This window comes from Etheostoma cragini, chromosome 17 (genome assembly GCF_013103735.1).
Source record: "Etheostoma cragini isolate CJK2018 chromosome 17, CSU_Ecrag_1.0, whole genome shotgun sequence".
NCBI lineage: Eukaryota > Metazoa > Chordata > Actinopteri > Perciformes > Percidae > Etheostoma > Etheostoma cragini.
In genome coordinates this window covers 11,454,093-11,474,926 of record NC_048423.1, presented here as the reverse complement: position 1 = coordinate 11,474,926, position 20,834 = coordinate 11,454,093, and the positions used below count along the sequence as shown (strand labels likewise).

The following is a 20,834-nucleotide window of genomic DNA, read 5'->3' as shown; positions in this document are numbered from 1 at the left end:
GTTTCACCTCTTCTCCTTTCAGGTCTGAGTTTGTAAGGCTCCACCTTCCTGCCTTAAAATCCCGCTGTTAGACTGTAGCTGTGATTGATATTTTCTGACCGGGTCTGTGATCGGTCCAACTGCTGTTCTCAATAACCCATCTTTTTCCGGAGCTATACATTAGAAAGCCCTGCAGTGGTGCTGTCAACCTGTGCTGAAAGAGCATCAGCTCATTATGTGTTGTTAATGTGACGAGTTTCTTAGCTGGCTGAGCGACTGGAAAGCTACAGTTTCATCATCTGCAGTTATAGCATGTTCTTACCTCGGCTTAACAATTTCCGTTTTGTTTTTTTCTTGCTTTGTTCCCTGGCCTTTATGGCTAAATCATATTTATTTGTGTTCAAACATGCAAATTATTAGTGTTGCTGACGCGACAGGATTGGACATTTTGTGTTGATGTAATGCATTATCGTCACCTTTAGAAACAATGTCATTCTGAATGGATACAGAAGCTAGTTACACACCTCCTGACTCGGTGAAACCAGTAGCTCATTCGCTCTCTTTTTAATGACTGTTGCTTCATCACTTAACTGCTGCCTAGGTCCAACTTCACACTGTTCATTTCATTGTTCAAGAGTTGGAACAAACTGCCAGGGTTTGTACCAGCTCTCGTTTAGCTCATGAGCTTGTGATTTTGAAGTACGCCAGAGAAAATGGCATGCTCAAATACCAGAGAGAGAATTTTGCTTTGTGCAAAAGGCTTGTGCAGAGTAGAGTTGCAAAGATTGGCTGGATCTGGATTGCTGCAGATACTGATGTTGACAGATGTTTGTTGTAAAGTGCTGCTCAACTCATTATCCAGTGGACGTGTAAAGATGGAGAACAGTAACTCTCACTGCTGCATATGTGTCTTTGGCTACAAATAACATTTAAATTGAAGCAGAATGACCTGGAAAAAAGAGGTGTCAAATAAAAGATTAACCATTGTCACTAGAAAAGAGTGACATTATCAAGGACAAGCAAAACAATATAATGACTTTCATATCAAAGTCCTTATTGAGGCCCCTTAGGTTGTGAGCATTCTATTAATCCAAAGTTGTGTTTTTAATCATCTATATTGACCCTTAAAAGGTCAATACTGTAACATTTGGTAAAAAAATGAAAGAATGACTTTATAGTCCACAATAACCCAGAGGTCTGAATGTATTCTTCCAGTGCCTTTACATAGTGTATGTTACGTGTTCTCGTGACCAAGGAATGTTCATGTGTTAAACATAGACGGCTGCAATTAACACACTATGTTAGATGTTTGTTTCTCTTTCCTTCATACCCAATATTCCTATCCATGAAAAGTTTGTATAATCTTGCTCTCATCATCTTACTTGATGGTTTAATTAGTTTGTTTATTTATTGACTTCAGTCTGTTATGACCTGTAGGATTGCTCAGTATTTGAGTGATTGTGCTGAGCTGTTACTTTGCCCTTAAATACAGTTGTGAGGATATGTGTAAGAAATTACCCTCTATCATCTCTGCTCCACCTCGTGTCCCTCTATTCCTGCTGGGGATTGGTGGAGCCAACAGTAACAGCCTCTCTGATTGGTGGATGGGGGCTGACTCTTTGTGTGTGTGTGTGTGTGTGTGTGTGTGTGTGTGTGTGTGTGTGTGTGTGTGTGTGTGTGTGTGTGTGTGTGTGTGCGATTGTGTTGCAGGACAGCCTTAAGTAGGGTTAGGGTAAGGTACTTTAAGGTTAAGCTCAGTGTGCAGAGCAGAGAGAGTCTATTTAAAGGACACCCCCTCTCTCTCATGAATTATTCAACAACAGTTTGCTCCTCCCCCACCTCTCAGCAAGATCAGCTGGAGGAAGTGGTTGCTCGGCCAACAGGATTACAGTACAGGATTGTGTGTGTCTGAGAGGGAGAGCAAGCCTGGACAAGTAGCAGCAGCAGCAGCTCTGCCTCTGTGTTTGTGTGTGTGTGTGTGTGTGTGTGTCTGTGTGAAGAAAATGTAGGGCAGCTGCTTGTTCTCCCTCCCTCTGCCATTTCTCTTCCTATCTTTTCCTGTGTCTGTCTTTGTTTCCTCGCTGTGCTGCTGTAGCTGCAGTTGCACAGCGACGGCTGACATTGTTGCCGCAGCTCCACTTCTGTACTGGTTTGTTATCTCTCTCTCTCTCTCCCTCTCTCTTACGTTCGCCCTCTCCATCTCGGCTCACCTCAAGGATATACAGAGGAGGCATGTAACCTCCCTGAGGAAACTTGTGTGTGTGTGTGTGTGTGTGTGTGTGTTTGTTTGTGTGTGTTTGTGTGTGAGTGAGTGAGTGTGAGAGAGGTGAGGTGGCTTCAGGATCCAGACATGAATTCCTGTTGGAAAATGAAGATTCAGGTACAGATATGTTGTTCTTGATGGTGTTGCTCTTGTGGGTGTTTGTCTCTTGTGTTGTTTTTGTTGATGGTATTGATGTCGGTGTTGTCATTGTTGTGATTATTTTTTAAAGCTGCAGGGTGTAGGCTCTATATCATGTTTAACAAACATAGCTTTACATCATCTATATGCATAGTCAATCCTATATAAGGCGTGTATGAAGAAAAGACGATGGCATTAAAAGGAAAGGGAGGGGCTCATTGCCTTTTCCATTCAGTGGTTGTTATGGTAAGGCCTTCTGTCGCCGTGGTGATGGCAGAGCTCTTCTGCTGCAGTAGCCGAGAGATGAAAGAGTTGCCAGGAATGTGTGGTTCTTTCTAGTGTGTTTGTGTGTGATATATATATATATATATATATATATATATATATATATATATATATATATATATAAAAATGAACAGAGATACTCAGAAATGGTTGTCTGTCTCTCCTGTCAAGCAGAAGTGTCTGTATCACAGTAATTTTTGAGGCTATGAATGTACATTATTACAGTATTTTACACAGATGCATGTTTTTGTGTATTCTGTGCTATTTATTGGAGATTCTAAATCCTGCATGTAGTTTTTTGCAGTCAATGCATGTGCCCGGGCGTGCACGCGTACATGTTTGTGGGTTTCAGAGGAGCATATGCCACCTTCTCAGTGTGAAAGATTGACCCACTTTCTCCTGTGCCTCTGCCCTTTGTTTTGGATGTGTGGGGGTGCACAGAAATACTGTATGTGACTCGTGAACTTGAATGCCTCATGAGTATTCTTGTATTTACTTTACTGCAAACAAGCATGTTACTGCATGTTTTCTTTTTTTTAGACATTGTTTTTTTTATCTCTTCAGGCTATTTGCGTGCTGTCACAGTGATAGATTGCTAAAGTACAGGACATTCTAAAATACTATATCTGGTCAGATTCAGCGCACATAAACGCACTAACCCATTTGCTCTGTCATCTTGAGTTTTTTCTAACATGTTGCCCATGTGCTCTGGCACACAACTCTCCTTCTGGTGTGATAGGGTAACTTTTACATGCAGTTTAAAAAAACTAATATATTTGAGTTAAGGTAATACCCTGGTTTCTCAAACGCCATGCAGACACCTTACTCTGGTTAAAATCTGAGTTATAAAAACGCAGTTAGCATAGAGAGCTCCTTTAGTAAACGGTGTATTCCTGCATGTATATACAGTACCTTAACTGGAGAAGGGTTCGGTTAAGCGTCTGTGCATGCTTCATACTGCCCCTCCCCACTCCATTGGAATGGATTTGACTTAGAAATAATCAGCGCAACCTATTTCTATCAAGGGGGTAAGCCAGCCTCCACTAAGCGTAGCTCCTGCGGCGCCATTTTTATGTTACCTAGCACTCATCAGCCGTTAGCATTCCATTGATTGCCATTCATTTTGATGTCAGCAAATACCTATACATCTGAAGCGTTTAAAGACTCTTGTCCATTGTTTATTTCTAAAGAAACATGTCAATGCATAAAAGGCTCCATTACCTTGTATCTAACGTTATGGCTTCATAGCAGACTTTTTTGTAAAAATAGGCTTACAAATGTGTCATAACCACGTGACTTAATGTATCATAGTAGAGGAATTACGAAACAGTACATGAAAAGCTCCCAGGCAGTTATGACTTACATTAGCTGTTTAGGTTTAATTACTAATGTTAACTAAAATTTTAGTTAGCAATAATTAGCCTGTCCCTTTGTTATCTCCTTACCAATACCTACGCTCTCCTTCTCTGCTAGATTGGGAATGATTGAGATTTCTCTTGGTACAGTTACCAGAAGACTTAAAACTTTCAGACAGGTTGCTCACGTAACATCTACTTCTTCAAGCTCAGCCTGTGTTCCATCTGCTTCAATCCCAGCCGAGCAGCAGACACCTGGAGATAGCTAAACAGATTGTTGAACGCTGGGTCTGGCAAAGAAGTGAAGGGACCGACCAGCCCGATGTGACTGCCAGCTAACCTATCTGGCGAGGTCCCTGTGCTTTCCTATGCTGTTTCAAGAGTGTGTGAATGACACATTAAGTTCTTAAAGTTGACTAATTTAGAGACCTGTCGGTGTAATTTTGACATAAATCAACCGGAAGATTATTATTCTGTTGTTTGTTGCCAGAGTGTCACCTGCTGTACTGGAGGAGTTAGAGACATCCTTCTTACCATACTTTCCCGCTCATGTACACGGGGAGAATTGGCATAACACGATAATTTGCTTAACCATGTGGAGAGTGATTGTCTGCTAATGGGTGCATGCAGCAATTCCAGACTAACACACAAGGCCTTAGTGGCAGAGTGACCTGATATAAATACATTTTCCCCTCATGGGTCTACAGTTTAGCATATCACATCATCGACTGATGCACCAAATCACAGAGCTTTGTGTCAAATCTGCAGCTGGAGGGGGAGATTAATGCAGTCACATGTCGTGGCAGAGCTTAAAACCTGTTGGAGAGGGGAGGAAGTGAGGACATGGGGAGAAATAGGGAAGAAAGAATGAGATGTGACCGGACAGAAGTAGACAGTAAGGCAGGAGTTTGTTGTATACTAGTGCAGTGACCATTTTGAGCGTGTGCCTGTTCAGAAAGGGCAGTTTGCAAGGCTTCCAGTATTTTATTCCCCACAACTTTATATAACTGTAGGCGCAGTTCACTCAGTCGCGGCTCGGCTGCGGCTCATGTTGAGAATCGGCATGTCCCCTTTTGTTCCGTCTAGCCGTCACACATCCAGGTAGCAATGTGACCTGGGCAGGGGAAGGAGGGAGCCTGGCTTAGCCAGCTGGAGAAGCTGCTACTACGCGTAACAATGTGATCTGCATTTGGCAGAATGATCAGCCCTGAGCAGATCATGGTATGCTTATGCCATATATTTCAGGGAAAGTTAGTCTGATCTAAACACCGCCTTGTGCAGTCTGCCACAGGCTTTCTGTTGTCATATTTGCAGACCCACAAGCTTTACTTCCTCCCCTGTCAATCTAGTGTCTGTTTATCTCTAGCTGTATGGTGTTTAACTGAAAACAAAGTGGTTGTAGTTGTAGTTGCTTTAGCGTGGTGTTGTTTCTGCAGAAATCATTTCAGAAACATTTTTATCATGGTGCTCAATCTAAAGTAGACTTTGGCAACTTTAATAAAAATGTAGGCTATACATGCACCCCTGCATATGTTTGTATTTTACTGACACCAGAACCCACAAAATGCTGCAAGCAGTCTGAAAGTGAAAGTGCAGTGTAAAGCCATTTAATGGTTTCATGTGAAGTGAAAGCTGACATGAAATTGACCATTTCATCTAGCCTACTTCACAATTTTAGAAAGTACACATCCCTCAACAGGGAATGAGATTTTCCAAAAAGTTAGCTCAGTTTATTGATTTCCAAAAAATTGTTATGGAAAGACAACCTTACAAAATCCTGTTATATTCTACCGTATCTTTATTAAATCCAGTTATATCACCAATTAGTGAAAGGCCCTGTTCACCTGGACACGTGTTTTCACTTGTATATTTAAACTTTACATACATTGTATGATATTACATGCATTCTTCTTGTTCCTAGCATATGTTCAAATAACAATATTGTATTATAATATATGTATTCGATTTTTAGTTTAGTATTTATAGTTTCCTTTAATCCATAAACACCCATGCCTCGTTAGGTGGACGGATGGTCCGCCTAATTAAAAAAAAATAAGGATTTAGCTATGTTAGACCCTTGTGATTCTTTTGGGCATTACGTTTTCAATAATCTATTGACTGCAAACCGCTTAAACAGGTAGAGAGTGACCAAATGTCTAAGGTTTCAGTTGTAGAGCGTCTATTCTTCCTCTAGAACACTACCAAAGTGACTGAAGATGAGTTAGTCTAATGTTTACTAGGGGTGGGAAAAAAAAAAATCAATACAGCATAGTAGCGCAATATTTTCAGTGGCTATACTGTATCGATACACAGGCGCCAAGTATTGTTTAATTACATATGTGTTGGTCAGTATGTCTGCTTGACAATCCCATTTTGCGTCAATAAAATTGAAGTGATATGAACAAACAGAGAAATGTATCTTTTTAGATGAAAAATATATTCATCATTTGAAATTGGGAAAAATTTACAGAGAGAGAACAACGGAAAAGAAAGACCTCCCTCCCATTAATTTCCCTGATTTAATTCCTTCGACGGTCCCCTCAGTACCACTGTCTGATAGCTATCATTCTTTTGACTTCTCTGTCTCTTACTTGATGACTCTTCCTCTGTCTGTACAATCTCTTAGTCACGTCCTCACAGCACTTTTTATGATGTTAGCTATTTGTATTAGAGATGATAAAGTGAAGTCTTTGGCCCTTTTTCAACCGTGTAACTGTCACATTAAACAACTCTCTGTTGGAATCTGGGACACACAGGAAGGAGCCGCTTATTGTAAGAAAACCTCATGTATTTTGCATTTCCTGGCATGTGTTTTCCAGGATGTCTGTTAAAATGCCACTGATCACCCATAATCAATTTACTGTCTCCTGGCACCCTAAAAATAGAGGACTTCACACATCCCACCCCATCCCATCCCATAAGTCGAAAAACACTATTTTCTTCCTCTGTGTGATTCCAAACGTCTGGAAACAGGTGGTTTGTTATTAGAGTAGATTATGGAGTTGCAGTGGTGTGCAGGAAGGGCCAAGAAAGAACCCATCAAAGTTTGGAGCGGATCCAATTCTCCAGGACAATACACAAATGATTTTTCACTTTCGTTAATGTTGAAAGACAGGGCCAGGCCTTGGCGGAGGTCTGCGCTCTCCAAGTCCCCTTCCTGTTAATTATATTTCTGCAGTGACTTGAAGAAGCTTGATGTTCTTTCTTCCCCAAGCTTTGAGCATGTTGTAGTTGATTGTTTACATTTGTGATATACAGATGGTCAGAGTATTCAAGGCAACAGAAATGTCGGTTCTAACATTTTGCTGGCAATGATGAGATCTGATGGTTGTTGTTTTTTTCACTGATTGAAGCCTTAACAGACGATAATGCACTGCAGCTAAAAGGTTGTTGTAAAGGAGCACTAGGGTTGCTTATTCACAGCTGGAAAAACAAACTATTTTTGCGCTACTCCTTTTGATGAGTGTCTCAATCACTATCACTCTCTCCACTGGAGAGCAGATGTCCAGACAAGTCCAGGCATGTCCTCTGGGGGATGGTTAAATATACTCCAGGGAAGTAAAGATAAGTCAAAGTAGATGGAGCATTTAGGAAAATATATACAACAAAATCATTTTTAAAAAATCCACATGCATGCATAATATTTAATGCATAAACTGTAACAAACAATCACAAACTCTGTACAAACAATGTACAAGGTGAAGGGTTGCACGCTTAAGAAGCATCTCTCATTCGCGGGTTGTGGTTTAGATAAACACCGATGGTGCAGTAGGCAGCCTCGCTGACGGTAAGTTTTAGGTTTGTGTTCTGAGAAGCTATTGACCTCAAACACAAACACACTTTTATGATGCTGGTGTGAAGTGGTGCAGAAGCCAGGAGGAAGAATCTAGCTGCAAGATTAAGCTTTCTAATTTGTCAACGAAAGAGACCTTAACCCCTCGGCTGGTTTATCAAATTTTCAAAGTGTGTGACTCTTTTCAGTGTTTTACTGTTTTCACAATCAGTCCTACAGCAGAATTAGATCAGTTATTTTACTTTCATATTCCACAAGCATTTACATTCTCTCTGGTCACATTAAGTGTTTTCATGTAAAATCCAATAACTTATATTAAAGCTGCAACAATAAGACGATGAACTGAAACTAGTTAACTGGTTCAGGTTGTTGAATGTGAGGATTTTATGCTGTCTTCGTCATATTAGTAAATTGAAAATCTCTATTAGGACTGTTCGTCGGACGTGACGACCTATGAGAATATGTCATATTAGGCTGTGGGACAACAAACTGAATTGTTTCAGTTCTAGCCCATGTATATAATCCACTCCTCAATCGTACAAGACAGCTAAGAAGGTGTATTCAACCCTTATATTTATATTACATTTAAAACCCTTAAAGTGCTGTTGAGGATAAAAAATTGTGAATTCAACTCTGCCTTTTTGAGGTTTTATCTTTTTTAATTTTGGCCAAAAAACGGGTTGAGGCCTCCTCCCTGTGGGCCAAGAACAGAGCCCTGAAAGACTCCCTCTGAATATGACCTCTCCTCTTCTGTTGTACTCTCCTGCTTTGTTTTCTTACAAGTCTCGAGTCCATTCTGAAAGTTGTCATCAAAGGCTGGGGCTGCAAACAAACCCACAGAGGAGGTGCAGAAAGACGGACACAGCGGTGTGTGAAACCTGAGCCTTTCTTTATCAGAATGATGCATGAGCCCAGAGAATAAGGCTCTTTATAGTCTACAGTTATGGCCGCAGTGAAGGTGACTCCCAGAGCTCGTACAGGTTGCACAGTTTGAGAGGAATTTTAGAGAAACGGGGTCAGAAAGAAAGAAAGAGGACACATGGAAATGGTGTTGATCTATTTCCTTTCTCATCTTTTGTCATCTGCCTGTAGCCTTACTGCTCTAAGCACTGTCTATGAAAGTCATCGTTCCATTTGTCGCCTTGTTATTTCCTAGAAACCCTCAGTCTGGACATATATGCTTGTTACTCCATTTTTGGCCTAGAAAGGATTGAAGGAAAGGATCATCAATTTGTTCTATTCTTTTGTAGTGCCTGTTATCCCTGTCTGTCATCTCCTGTAAAAAAAACAAAAAACTACATTTTGATCCTCAGCAACAATCTGATAACAGATGCACAAACTATACCCGTTCAGTGGTGTATTTATCTTTGTATGGCATTGAAGAAGTAATAACAAGGAGACGGAGGAGAACTGCTTCACTTTGATCTACTAGTACGGAGTGATATCCCTGGTGAGCTTTTTGCAGACTTTTTTTGTCCTCATTTTTATATTTTTGCATGTGAATCCAAGCTTTCAAGTTTTCGATTCATCAGGAAGTGTGTCTCACAGGAGGTTGGCAATGAAAAAAGATGATGAATACAGTTTGAGATTGAAGATAATGTCCACACACTGCAGATGGCATTTTAGTTTATCAAAGTGACAGGAAATTGCGTATAGTTGTTTATACAGAATTGTGTTTTTCTTCTGATAAAATGTCAACTCTTTGCTTTATCATATAATGAACACTTTTGCTATTGCTCTGTGACCAGTTGGCTAATAAAATTTGAAGGGAGACGTAAGATGTGTGTTTAATTGCAATCTCTGAACTGCCCCTTAGCTCCTAGTAAGACTTGATGAGTGTGTGACAGTAGTTTAAAGGCCAATAATTAGTACGTTTGGATGGAAGTTTAGCTATGTTCGCACTTTCAGAAACTATGTTCAAGGTGTGTGTGTGTGTGTGTGTGTGTGTGTGTGTGTGTGTGTGTGTGTGTGTGTGTGTGTGTGTGTGTGTGTGTGTGTGTGTGTGTGTGTGTGTGTGTGTGTGTGTGTGTGTGTGTGTGTGTGTGTGTGTGTGTTTAAATGTTCTAAGGAGTAAGTGAGATGGGAGGAAAATAAGGATTGAGATGGAAGGAAGCAGAGTGATGGAGAGACATGGCACACATAATGGTCCTCTATCACCATGACAACTAGTCATGACAAGGACAAGAGTGAAGTGCCAAAGTAATTAAGAATTTAGAACGTGTGTGTGTGTGTGTGTGTGTGTGTGTGTGTGTGTGTGTGTCTTCATGGGTTTCTCTTGGTGTCTTCTGCAAGGCTGGATTACCAACTGGCCTCAGACATCTAGGGTTCCAGTGTTCAATATCAACTTAGTTTCTCATGTGCTCACATATTCATATTCTTATTCTTTATTGGATTGAAATGTAATGAAAATATCACAAACTAATTGACACACCTGAAATATTGGGTCAGGTTTTGTCATTACTGCATAGGAATACTGGTTGATTTCTAGGACTATAGTTCTGTATATATGAGTTGCTTAACTGTTTACCACCTAAGTCAAAAAGAGATTTCCACTGGCTCCAGTTCATTTTAAAATTAATTTTCCGTAACTATCCTCCATATTTAAAACATCATGTAATCCCACATAGATCAACATATAGTCTGAGACATACTGAAACCCCTTTTTCTTCGTTCCCAGAATCTCCAAAGAAATTGGGCCACATGCAAGGAACACCTCGCCCTGCTCACTTAGATATTTTACTTCATTTGGTTTATTCAATTATCTACAATCAACCTGCTATTGTTTCTGATTTTCATGACATAATTATTGTTTATTTTTTCATTCTTTCTTTCTCTTAGTTTCTTACTTTTCTCCTCCTTAATAAGTTGGCACCTGATTGTCCATATACTGTTAATAGTAGCACATTTGGGATGTTTGCAAAGTTATTGTGTATTTACTTATGTGTATATATTTTTAATATTACTTTCTTTTATATTTTTTAGGGGGGGAGTCAGTCGGTGTTGGATTAGTTAGGCTTGGGAGTGTGTATGTGTGAATGTAATTTCTGTATAATTGTCTTAAGGAACCTCCCAAAAATCCTTCTTATTCTTCTAATAAATACTCTGAAGTAGAAGACTTCCATGTGTGGTCTGCTGTGTGCACTGTATGTGATTGTAGCTTGGAGGAAATGTTCTCCCCTAACAGTGCAATCTGGCCATGTTTCTACTGTATAGTAAAGTGTGTACACAGTTGATTTACCTTCACAAAGATTTTCTTGCATCTAAAGCACCACAGCCCTGTCAGAGCTGGTGTGAACTCAGCATTATGTAACTATGATTGATTACTCATTAAGAAACCATGCAAGGCTTAAATACCAATACTGAAGGCAGTACAGCACCCCAGTGGCTGTTTATCTGAGTCTTAGATGCAAGCTGAAATCACTTAGTGGGAATCGAAGATCATTAAAGCCTCAGAACAATACTGGACTGTGTTGTGTTCTGACAGTATTGGACTGTTTTGGTACCTGGGTAATGATCTACATTCTGACACCATTTGATTTGGAGTTTGGACGGATGTGTTATGTAATCGGCTTGTCCTCCTTTTTGTCTCACATCAGAAGAACTTTGAGAACTTTAAGAGGCCAAACAGCTTGAGTTCTTCTGCTGAGAAATGTAGCTTTGCCGTGCTCGTTAGGAGACAAACCATTAACCAGTCCTTCCCATTCCTGCTAAAGAATTCTTCATTCAGCTGAGCATATCTATACCATACAAACTTTTGGCATTATGAGGAAAATCTGCTTTTTATTGTATTTGTATACATGCTAGCAGCATGGCTCTAGCCCTGACACTGTTGGTCTGTTGATCGGTCCACCACTTTTCTTCCAGAGTGCCATATCTCAACAACTATTATATGTATTGGCATACTTTTTTTTTCACACATTCATGTTGCAAGGAGGACAAAGCCTACTGACTTTGGTGAACCCCTGATGTGTATTGTAGTGCCACCAGCAGGTCAAAAATGTCACTTATCTAGTGATAGATGTTCATCTTTGTTTTTCTATCTTTTCAAATGATCAAAAACAGCATCATTTATTACACATTTAGTGTGATGCCAAAAGTAAATATGTCAGTTTTCATTGTGCAGAATGCTCGTGCAGATATGAATTGTCTTTCTTCTCCTCTTTTGCAGAATGAAAAGCCTCTGGGTCATTCTGCAAGCAGGTCCAGCAATATATCAAAGGTGAGCAAAACAATTTTTTTTTTTTTTTTTTATCAAATGATGTGTGGCCTTCCTCAACCACAGAGCAAGAAAAGAGCGAGAACATAAAGACAGGAGGATGGTGGGGATGTGAGCTTTGGAGGTAGACAGAGATTGACAGCAGAGACGGACATGAGTGGAGTGAGAGGAGATGATAACCTTCCTCTCTCGAATCACATAACCACAATCGGAGCTTCCCTTCTGATCAAGCGATCTCCAGAGAGTAGACATGGCTTTCTTAGCTCGCTGTTGCTCTTTTTCAAACAAGATGTTTCTCTATTTTGTCCCTTCCTTCTCTCTTCTCTTCTTCACTCCATTAGGCAAAGCTACACCCTATGTTGAATGTGACTCCTCCAGGCTCAGGAGAAAATCCTTTTTCTCCTGAGCCTCTTATAAGGATAAACCCTGTACTTGTGCTAATAGGTGTCAGGGTCACCACGGGACCACTCCTGCAATAGTGTTTGATCCACAAGCGAGTTACCCTTAAAACGTGAGGGATGGAAGGTTTTGCACAATAACAAATGCCAACAACTTAACATAAACTGGCGCAGGTTATTGATTTATTTAATTTAACTCATATTTTACTTCTATTTGAATCTAATGGCGGATAATAGATGTGCTGAAACCAGGAAAGCTTTCATGTTTAGATTGAACACATTAGTACCTTCATGCATCTGATCATGGCCTGAGTCATCTATGGTATCGTATTCATCGACACCTGAATTTCCCCTCTAGTTATCAATAACGGCTTAGCTTATCTTACTACTGATTCCATAGTGAAACCAAACGTAAACAGACCCAAAATGTTCACTACAGTCATCTATTGTTTCATAAGGGTGTGTTGTGTGCACAACTGCAGTGAGTACAAAGTTGAACCAGGGCATACACCTGCAATATAAAATGTTTCCAACTCAAGTTGGGTAAGAACTTCAAAGCAAAAATACAAAACAGTGATAAAAGGATTATGGACTTGTGGACTTGCTCATGTGATTGATTTCTGTGGAAAGCTAAGTCATAACCTCTAGGTAGCACATAACATCATGTAAAACTATGATTTGAAGTTTCTACACTTTTTATAGAGATTAAGGAATTAAGATCCATGTTGTTATTAGTGAGCTTTGAAATTCTTGTTGGCAGATTCCGTTACCTTTTGGATGGAGCCAGGCAAGCTGTTTCCAGTCTTTCTGCTATACTCTGCTAACCAGCTGCAGGCAGTAGCTTCATATTTACCAGACAAATATGAGAGCGGTATCAAACTTCTAATCAAACTCTCAGCGATTTCCCAAAATGTCAGTTTCTTTCATGGTTTCCAACAGAGTTATGTTGTGTGTCGCTGGAGCTGCTGTGGCAGATATTTTTGGTTTAATAGCTTGTTGGCGCTTAAAATAGTTGAAACCAATTAATTAAAACATGTTCAAGAACATTCTGGTGATATCAAACATCAAACACACACACACACACAAATCAGATTGCCAAAAATTGTAGTGCCAGGTATCTCATGTGTAAATGGAGTGCTGGATTTAATTAGTTCGTAGTTTCTAGACACTCGTGCCCTGTCATTGAATGTCCTACGTAGACCACCATTCCTCTTTAATGGAGTGATAGAAAGAAAGTATGAACAAGGCTCTTATGTTTGACAGCTTTAATTAATAACCAGCTGTCTGCCTGCCAGCTGGTGTTTCTGCTCCTTCTTAAAGGGAAATACCACTGATTTGCAGATTTTAAATCTATTTTAATTGTTCTCTGGTCTGCTGGTAATCTCAACAACAAAGCTTGTGACTGTAAAGGTTGCCGGTTGGAATCGCTTGACCAGTTTGGAATACCTAAGCAAGGAAATAGTATAAGTTTTCTTCAAACTCTTGACAGATATTTTCAAAGACTTAACCTAAAAAGACCTGATTCAGGAGTGGACTGTTATATAGGTGACTGTTATACATTGTTTCTTCGTGAAACCCCTCTTCCTGGAAGCTGCTTGAATCAGATTATGATCTGAGAGACTACAGAAGATTATTTCATGCAAAAAAAGCAGTTTCCCCACTCTGCAGTCTTCCTATTTTCAAGCGTTTCTTTTTGCTGAAAGAAAATAAAATGTAGGTCAAGTTCATATATGTTGCAAAGCTCCATAAAATGAAAGACCAAGGCACGTTTACGTATCACAGTAAAATGCACAGCTGGTAAGAACTTAAATTCATTTACACATGTGCCACAGCTGATGACCGTTAAACGGATGATCTTGACGGACACGTGTTTTGTTTTTATGCATTGCTATACAAGCTCTAGCCAGACTCAAAATAAGAACAAACAAAAAAAACTTTTCAAACATTGCTTCACATGGAACAGATTCCATCTTAATAGCATTGGCTCGTGTCGGATCAAATCAAAAATGAATGTGCATGCATCCAAGTGTTGACCTGCTTAAAAGATATCTCTCCACATAAACAACCACAGCACTGGCTAGAGAGGAGAATTTTCAGCTTGGCACGGAAATACAGTGTGGATCATTTGTCAGAGCTCAAACATCAGAGGAATTTGTTCATTCTGTCAAAACCTAGCAGGATATTTGTGTTCCCTTTGCGGTGTAGACAACTGAACTGTTGGTGTTTTCTTTAATCCACTCCAAAAAAACATCCACTCTCCAGGTATCCAGTTACGTGTAACTCTCGCTGGAATTACTGTCATGGGACACACACACCAGGACCTCTCTCTCTCTCTCTCTCTCTCTCTCAATTTCATGTTGCTTTTTTAGCATGACAAAAATACACCTGTGGTGCCAAAGCATAAGAACAGACATACATATAAACAACAACAAGGAGTAAATACATCTGCTATAATAATACAAGTAAACAGGATATTTGCAAATCAGTTATTTAAAAAGCATGCAATTTGATTTTCTGGATTTTTGTTTTAGATTCAGTCTCTCACAGTTGAAGTGTACCTATGACAAAAACTGCAGGCCTCTACATGCTTTGTAAGTAGGAAAACCTGCAAAATCAGCAGTGTATCAATTACTTGTTCTCCCCACTATACAATACAATACACAGAAACAGGAAAACTAGCTGCAGCAATTAGCCAGGGGGTAAAAATGTTTCATAAAGATATTATTGCCTCCATTAGTGAGCTTGTCACTGTTGGGGATTAAGGTGTTTGCTCCAAAGCCAATAACTCATTATCTCTCTTCTGCTGTGTATTTGTTTCTTCATTGATTCATGTATTCAGAAGGTGACTTTTAGATTTGTGAAAGAAAGGTGCAGTTGAGGGCAAACAATCATCATTTTTGTTAAATGAATGGTCAGTGTAGAATATCTATAAAAGCAGCTCTGAAAGCTTTAGTGGGCGGAGGATTGCCCGGTGATTTGGCAGGAATTGCCTTTCCACTCGGCGAGGTCAAGAGGCATAGCTGTAGCCGTTTCTCTTTCTATCACCGTGCCAGGGAGCTGTGTGATGCCTGCTACACTTTTTGAGAAGGAATTCAATTATTACATTCCTTAAAAAGACATAAAGCAGCGACCCACCACTCAGTGGGCAGCTGTTGACCATCAGCCAAACATCTGGGGATGTTTGGGGGAATTCAAACTGCTTCAGTTTCATGCTCCACTGCTAAAGTGCACAAAATCGGGTCTGTCCATCAGATCTAGTAAACCAGTTCAGCTTGGCAGACCGCTAATGTTTGAACCAGGCACTGAGCCAAGCCACTGTTTGAAAGTTAATTATTAATTTCTTGTAACACATACTAGTTTTTTTTTGTTTTTTTTTTGTTAAACTGCTCAGTCCAGCAGCATTGCTCTTTTGGGTTTTACTGGTTTTTGCTGAAGCTGGCCCCGGTACTACATTGATTATTTTCATAATAGGTTAATCTGCAAATCATTCCTTCAACTAATAGGTCAGTCATTTATTCTTTCTGAAAAATGTCCAGCATCCAAAATCAGAAGATATTAATTTTACTTTCACAAATAACAGAAAGAAGCAGCATATGTTCATATTGGAGAAGCTGGAACAAGAGTATTGTCTGTTGATTTATTAATCAATTAATCATCTGATCATTTTAGCTCTGCAGCTATAAAAAACCTCTAACAAACAATTTAACAATAAAGTTTCCAGAGAAACATGAGACAACAAACATCAATCTTCCTTGGCAAGAAAGAAAGTGAAAGAAAACATACACTTTAATACGATTATTGACCTCTGAAACGTGTTTCACAGTTCGACCTCCATCACAAACCGATAAAGATTATGTGATGGGGTCGAAACTATCACATTGGGATCGTTTTGTTCTGTTGGCAAGGTAAATAATGCATTTTGATGGTTATCTTGTATGCTTTTTTCATTGGCACCTTGTCAAGATCTTGTCCAGTCATGCTGTCTGTTCAGCAATGTGTCCAACTGTTATGGAGCTTCTCACTGGGAGGCCGTGATTCATTGTTACTCTGAGTTTTAAAGGTTGTTCTTTTGAAAGGCCCCTGTGGCTAGAACATGAGAGTGATAGTTCTCTACTGTTACAGATGGAGACGGTTAATGAAGAACAAAGGTTAAATAATTAGTTATGATAAGACTTAAGGGACTGTTTCCAAGCACAATAAACGGGTTCAACAGGTCCAAAGAACTGATTGAAACAAGAACTGAGTGGATACATTAAAAGTGTAAATATGCTTATTTTCACAGTTTCTAACCTCTAAAGTAAAATATGACCCAATCTTTCAGCAGTTGTTGAGATATCATTGCCTGCAGTGTTTTGCTTCTCTATTAAATGCTGGCAACCTTTGCTCATCAAATGTCCTTGTCGTAAGAGAGGGCAGTTTTGAGAGATCGGATGTCTATAGAGTCATTAGGAAGGAAGTTAATCATTACCATCTCGACTATGTTATCATCACATTATGCTGTTTTAGTCTGCTCAGAGACGGAGTTGGTTATCTATTGGCCAACTCACACAAGATCACAACACGAATGATTAATGGAGGCAAGGTGGCACTGGAACATTGTGTTTACACACATTAAAATAAGGACTACAGATGCTGTACCATCCAGTGTTATCAGTGTAAGCCTGACTTCCCTCATTTTTTATCAGTTTACACTCAGATTTCATTTATATGATGCGTTAGCTCAGCATGTGTCATCAGTTTCTTTTTTATAGTCAATGTTATAGAGCTGAAGCAGCAGACATACAGTGCTGGTTGCTATGTTTTATTACTTTGATCTGATCTTTTTGATGAGCTCTACTTCTGCAGAAATAACAGAGAGCTCTCTGTTATTTTTACACTTATGACACAGACGCCTGCAGGAGCCCCAAAAAGTGATTTAAAATAGGAAAATAAACTATTAAAGAGACATTCAAGCAGCCTCGGATACACTATCAAAGAAGGACTATAGAAAAGAGTGGAACAGCATGTTTGTGTCTTTTGCGTGGGAGTGAAAAAAGACAGAAAAGAGCTGTTTGGAAAAACCGACCGAAGGGCATAGCTGGGCATTGGATTTTCTATTGATTGGCGTCAGGGCTCATGAGCTTTAAATTTCCCCTTTAGTTAGAAAGGAAATCAATAGGTAATTAGTCCCCCCATGTCTTAACGTTAGCAACCCAAACATCATCTGGACAATTCTTTTACCCATTGTGATTGGTGTCACACATTTTATACATTGTTATAGGACTAGTTCAACATTTTGTGGCATACACTTATTTGCTTTCTTTTTTACAGTTAAATTAGAAGATTGAGGCCATGACTGTATGCTAAAAGTTAAAGTAGAACCAGCTTAGCAAGACTGGCCACCGGGGGAAAAGCTAGCCTTCCTCTGTCCAAAGTTTAAAAAATGAACTTCCAGGAGCGGATACTGCAGAAATTCTTAAGTAGTTGAGTAACAACTTAAGTAGTAGAAAAGGTTGGCCTACAGCTGTTGTGGCAATGGCTGGAGAAGAGGAAAGAGGTGCCATAACTTCTAAAAGCTGATAGGCTGGTTGCTCCAAAAGTCTGTCCATCCACACTCAAACTCTTAAACAGTGAAGCAGTGCACGCAATGCCCACAACCATGTTGCAGTGACTGCAATTTATGATTACTGAGCTGGCTAATTTGGTAGGTGTCAGTCTGTGAGAATTTTCAGCAAACAATGTATAAGGTAGTACAGTATAAATAATCAAATATAATTCATTGTTAATGAATTTTCAATATTTATATAATATTTTTATATATTTGGTATCTATAAATTTTTAAATCAAGGGCAACATTATATGTTTATGCGTTTGTGAATAAAGCCCAAGTTGTATAAACCAGAAGTTTCCTTTTGAACCATTGTTAGTAATCTGTTGCATCTGTTTAAATATTCTCAGTGGAGGCAGAACAACTCTACAGCCTCCAGCTGTGCCTCTCTCCACGCCTCATTCTTCATAACTCTGTCCTTCTGTCTCGCAGTCTGTCTCCTGAGCGCTTCGCTCTGTGGCAGCCTGGTGTGTGTGATTTTTTGCCTGGCTCTACTTTAATCAGACAGATTAACAGCCAGTATTGTGTTTTTTCCTTTTTGTATCCTGTGCATCCTGTGCAAGTGCTCTTACTCTTTATTTAAAGATCAGATTTATAGTTAATTCATCATTCTCACCACACAGGACCTTTCATGGCAACACAGGAAATATGATTTGATCCTGCCTGTTGAATAATACACTTGTTTTTTCTCTAGTTATATCTTTGTTTTGTTCCCATAGGCAGGGAGCCCGACTTCTGTCAACGCTCCATGCAGTTTCTCCAGGACGTCGGTTTCCCCCTCCAGCCAGGACATCTGCAGGTACAAACCATCTCCCTTTCACTCTTCAGTCCAGAATGATATGAAAAATTAAATAAATTGAATCTATTTATCAGCCCATTAATGGTGATCACTAGATGATGTTTACCCTTTACCCTTGAGCAATTCACTGTCACTAAAGTAGCCTCGGTTGCGTGTAACATGCTGTAAAAAAGGTTTTATAGTAAATGGGTCATCAAGTGTTTGGTATTTTCATGCAGAGGCAAAGCCCCCCAAACTTTGCATCTCCTTCTTTCAAGTTCCTTTGTTTTCAAATGCATGATGTCTTTTCCATTTCTCTTTTTTGTCTTTTCTCATTCCTTTTCCTGCTGTCCTTTACCATTGCCGTGAATTATGTTCCTCTTTCATAAACACACATGCATAAAACACGTTCACACCAGCAGTCAGGATCAGGACTGTCAGAAGCAGACTGCAGTGGTTCTATTGAATTCAAAAGGTAAAACCTGTCAAGGTTCAGGAGGTATTTCAGTGACCACCCTCTGCACAGACGCCCTACCAGCCTCCAAACACGCCAAACAACGAGACTGGCTCTCCCTGCTTCGCCCCTCTGCCGTCAACATCCGCCCCACCGGCTCGCTCAGGTTTTCTGTGTCTCTAAACGACGTGGGCCAACGCGTAGACAGCCTTTGTCGCGGCCTGCACTTTATAGACCGCACCTGCTCGGAGGGAGAGCTGGACCTGAAGCCTAAGCCCGCTCCGCCAGCCGGCTCGGATCAAAGGGTGCACACACTCAACAACAAGCCGGCTGCAGAACCAACACACCAGAACCAAAATCCGACCTGTTCAACAAGCACCAACCCCCACCTCGTCCCCTCTTTCACTAACAACTACAAATACATGTTGGCCATCCCTCCCACCAATTGTCTCTTATCTGACCCTGCCATCCGCACCCCTCCTCCTCCTCTTTCCAACACCCACCTCCACCATCATGACTCTTCGAGCGCCAACTTTCTCCGTCTCCTCCTCCCCTTCTCTCGATCCTCTACCTCAGCCAGCCTGCAGTGCTCTGAGCTGGGCAGCTACGCCTCTCATCTCCACATCACCAAGTCCTCTAGTGTCCTTCTGGAAGGCAGTGAGTTAAGCTACCCCGTTGAGGATCTACTGGGAGATGACGACGTGTTTGAGGAGGACCAGCCCAGTCTAGTTTCAAGGGGAAAGGTTCAGCTGGCCACCCCAGGAACAGTCACCATGGCTGGGACAGGTGCTCCTCCTGCCCCCCTGTGCTTTATGGATGAGGACAGCGACTTGGACTGCTGCCTGTCCCCTTTGTCAGAGAAAACTGGACCACTGTCACCCTATTCGGTATCTGAAGACTGGTGCAGGTGGGTGACTTTCTGGATAGTATAATCCACCCTTCCTGTAACTTGGTAGAGCCCAGACCATCCCTGTGCCGTAACGTGGCAGTGAACCCCAGAGCCCTGTGGAGTAGTGGAGAGCTTCTCATCCTGTTATTTAACTACCCAGCAAATATCTTGCTCCAAAGCAGTATTTGTCCTCAAAACCGCTGCTCGGAGTGAAGCTTTTAATCAGTAGAACCTGACATCGTAGGTGCTTTAGTCTACACATACTGCAGCACCATAAGATGTCCTGATTCAAGCATGCATGTGTTTCTAGAAGAAACATGATTTCTTTTCAAACCCTTTCATTTCACTTAACAGTTATCTCAGTAGTGTGCCACATTTGTTACTGTGCTGTCAAGCTGTGTTTTTTAAAATAATTTTTCAATATTACTAGATCGATATGGCATTTCAGTGTCTTAAATAGTAAACGAAACTATGTGATTGATTTTGACCGCAAGCTTTAGTCTTTGCAGGAGAGGCCGTACTAGGGAGCAGTGGCAATGTTGGAGAATATGTAGGGGCAGAGGTTAGGGTGAAACATTTATTAGTATTGAATAATGGAGTCTGTGTCCATCTTAGAGACTATAGGCGTTTCTCAATATGTGTTCTTCTATGGACTTGTGTTCTTGTGTTCTTGTGAAACGTCATGTTTGGTGGCCAAAG

The 20,834-nt window shown here is 40.4% G+C and overlaps 1 protein-coding gene across 7 annotated transcripts in view; it reads left to right on the top strand.

The window, feature by feature from the left end:
• Window positions 1-20,834, top strand: part of march8 (membrane-associated ring finger (C3HC4) 8) — a 68,630-nt gene that overhangs the window by 35,811 nt on the left and 11,985 nt on the right. For 4 of the 7 annotated variants that reach the window (XM_034897899.1, XM_034897895.1, XM_034897896.1 and 1 more), the window contains exons 3-5: window positions 11,982-12,032; window positions 18,734-18,813; window positions 19,215-20,153. In XM_034897899.1, coding sequence (XP_034753790.1) covers window positions 11,982-12,032; window positions 18,734-18,813; window positions 19,215-20,153 — 1,070 coding nt within the window. Of the gene's footprint in view, window positions 1-1,889; window positions 2,253-2,290; window positions 2,360-11,981; window positions 12,033-18,733; window positions 18,814-19,214; window positions 20,154-20,834 lie in introns of those variants that run through there. The other 3 variants (XM_034897901.1, XM_034897900.1, XM_034897902.1) reach the window with 3 other exon arrangements.